The sequence below is a fragment of the Oratosquilla oratoria genome, chromosome 41 (genome assembly GCF_046742065.1).
Source record: "Oratosquilla oratoria isolate Oo_2021 chromosome 41, ASM4674206v1, whole genome shotgun sequence".
NCBI lineage: Eukaryota > Metazoa > Arthropoda > Malacostraca > Stomatopoda > Squillidae > Oratosquilla > Oratosquilla oratoria.
Window position 1 is genome coordinate 25,194,697 of NC_134817.1, and position 2,500 is coordinate 25,197,196.

Below are 2,500 nucleotides of genomic sequence, written 5' to 3' on the forward strand. Positions count from 1 at the left end.
CGAGGCTCCTCCCTCCGGCAGTGTCCAGGATCTCTCCCGAGAGATACTGGGGAAGGAACGACGAGGGCGACGTGAGGCAGAGCTACTTCGTTTGCCTTCGTAAACCTAAGCTCAAACTGAGACGCAGGCGACGCAGGTGACGCAGGCGACGCAGGTGACGCAGCACAGAGCAAAGGCAGACTTCCTGTTGTTGAACTGAAGTACAGCTTGAACTTCTCACTTGAAATGCTTCTAGATGTACTACCTCAGAATCTCAAGTGAAAGAGAGCCTCAAATTGTACTTCAATTCAGCAACAAGAATTCTATCTTTGCTCTGTGCTGTGTCACCTGCGTCTCAGTTTGACCTTAGGCTTACAGTGGCTGATTCAGTAACCGTGAACGTTTCATATAACTAGAAAAACAGTTTGTTGTTTTATGTCTAGAGCACTATTCTCTACAGAAGTAGTTTAATAAAGAAATCCGAATAAAACACTGTGATTTCAAAGAATATAAGGACTAAAAATGGATATTTACAACTATTGTGAAAGAAACTTAGGATAGATTTGGCGAATCTAGGGAGGAAAGAAATAGAGAAATGTTTAGTTACAAGGGGGTGATGAAGACGAAGGAGTTGGTGATGAAGTAATTATGATTAATGAATCCGTCGCTATTTCCCCTATCAGGAGGCTAGGCCGGAGCCCATTACAGAGGACTTTGTAGCCTGGAATTGAATGAACCGTACCCTTGGTTCAACTCGCCGGAGGCAGATTTCGAACTGCTGTCACCTTGACCTCCGCCGCAAGTAGCGACGCTCTAACCTGCCCGGCCAGCGAGCGTTCATGAAATCAATTTGATAAAACAAGTTCATCAACAGTTTCTCGTGGAGATTGTTGTTTACCCCCGTTGTCATGACAACCCATGGCAACCATTTTTGTCTTTCTGTTTCGTGTAAACTGAAACTCCTTTATCATAAATAAATACAAATGAAATGTCGAAAGAACTTGTTTTTCCATTTGTACGGTGACGAAGGAAGAATGAGCATAAACATTAATTACCACTAAACACACAAGATGTTACTTCAATATGTTCCACTACAGTGAACAAAACCACATTTAATCTACCTATGTTTCATCTTGTTCTTATTTTCATTCCAACAATCTTCGTTTTGCTATCTATTCATTCAATAATTTATCTATTATTTGGTTTTTATCTATTTGAACTTGTTACGATCTCGCTAGACGATTCTATTTGGCTTAAAGAACATCCTCTCATACAGAAGACCCATGGCCTTACGTAACCGCCAACGGCCACTTAGAGGTCACTCAATGAATAGACCACTTCACTTACTAAAGACATTTTGTAGAGTTCTCTTGGTGTGAATGTAGGGCCCTGTGGTATATAGAGCGCCCTCTCTCTTCTGCCGGGGACTTCAATAAATATAAAGAAATGTTTCGAGACGTGGGCACAAGGGAACGCCCCCCCCCCCCCGCCCTCCTTCAGGAGATACTTTACCTTCGGCGGCAAGGGCTTCCCGTCGACGGAGAGGGTGATCTGTCTGGAGGAGGCGTCGAAGGCGAGGCAGTACGAGGTCCAGGTCATGTGGCGCATCTCGGATTCGAAGGTCAGCTCCCTCTCCAGCAGTCGGACTTTGACCCCGACGTCGAGGGCGAGCGCTGTCGAGGAAGACAATTTTTTTTTTTTTTTTTTTTTTTTTTTTTTTCAAGGCTGTACCCGCCCGGATCTCAGCCTTGAAGGCTGTCCAAAACAGTTCATACGTTAATGCAGGAGATGGTCTCGTCCGCGGTATGCCACTGTTAGGAGTGCCGGAGGAAGCTGAAGTCACCTCGGAAGGGGAAACAAGGAGTTGGGTACTATGCTGAGTCCAGAAACCCCATGAAATGCCTAAATGGTACAAATAACGCCCCCCTCCTCCACACACACATGAAATATACAGCGTGATCTGGTCACACGTCACAATGAATTTCGAAATATACTCAAACTATGTGACGAAAAAGGTGACAAAAAGAAACAAAATAACTACGGGCCTATAAGTTTGACTTCAACCGTAGACAAAATTATGGAAACTATCATCAGAGATACTATCGAACATCATTTAGAAAGTAACTGTTTAATAAATGATAGCCAGCATGGATTCAGACGGAAACGTTCTTACGTGATTAACTTACTCGAATTCTACAACAAAGTCATCTCGAATTATGACTATAAATGATATAGACCACGGACTGAAATCTATTGTCTCCAGATTTGCTGATGATACAAAACTGTGCACAATGGCAAATGATCACTTAAACCAATTAGATATTCAAGAAGATTTAGATACTCTACAGCAATGGTCTGAAAAGTTGCTAATGAAATCTAACACAAGTAAATGCAATGTTATGCACATAGGTGAAAATAACAGTGAGTACGATTACAAGTTATTTAGACATTCGTTAACTAAAGTGGATAGTGAAAAGGATCTCGGTGTAATTATCAGTAACGATCTCAAATCATCTAAGCA

At 42.4% G+C, this 2,500-nt stretch overlaps 1 protein-coding gene across 2 annotated transcripts in view; it reads right to left on the bottom strand.

The window, feature by feature from the left end:
- The window catches only part of LOC143021044 (uncharacterized), a 70,226-nt gene that overhangs the window by 42,012 nt on the left and 25,714 nt on the right, over positions 1-2,500 (bottom strand). For both annotated transcript variants that reach the window (XM_076178238.1, XM_076178239.1), the window contains exons 3-4: positions 1,492-1,652; positions 1-46 (exon numbers count right to left, since the gene is read on the bottom strand). The exon at positions 1-46 is cut by the window's left edge and continues 135 nt beyond it. In XM_076178238.1, the coding sequence (XP_076034353.1) occupies positions 1-46; positions 1,492-1,652 (207 nt within the window). The remainder of the gene's footprint in view (positions 47-1,491; positions 1,653-2,500) is intronic.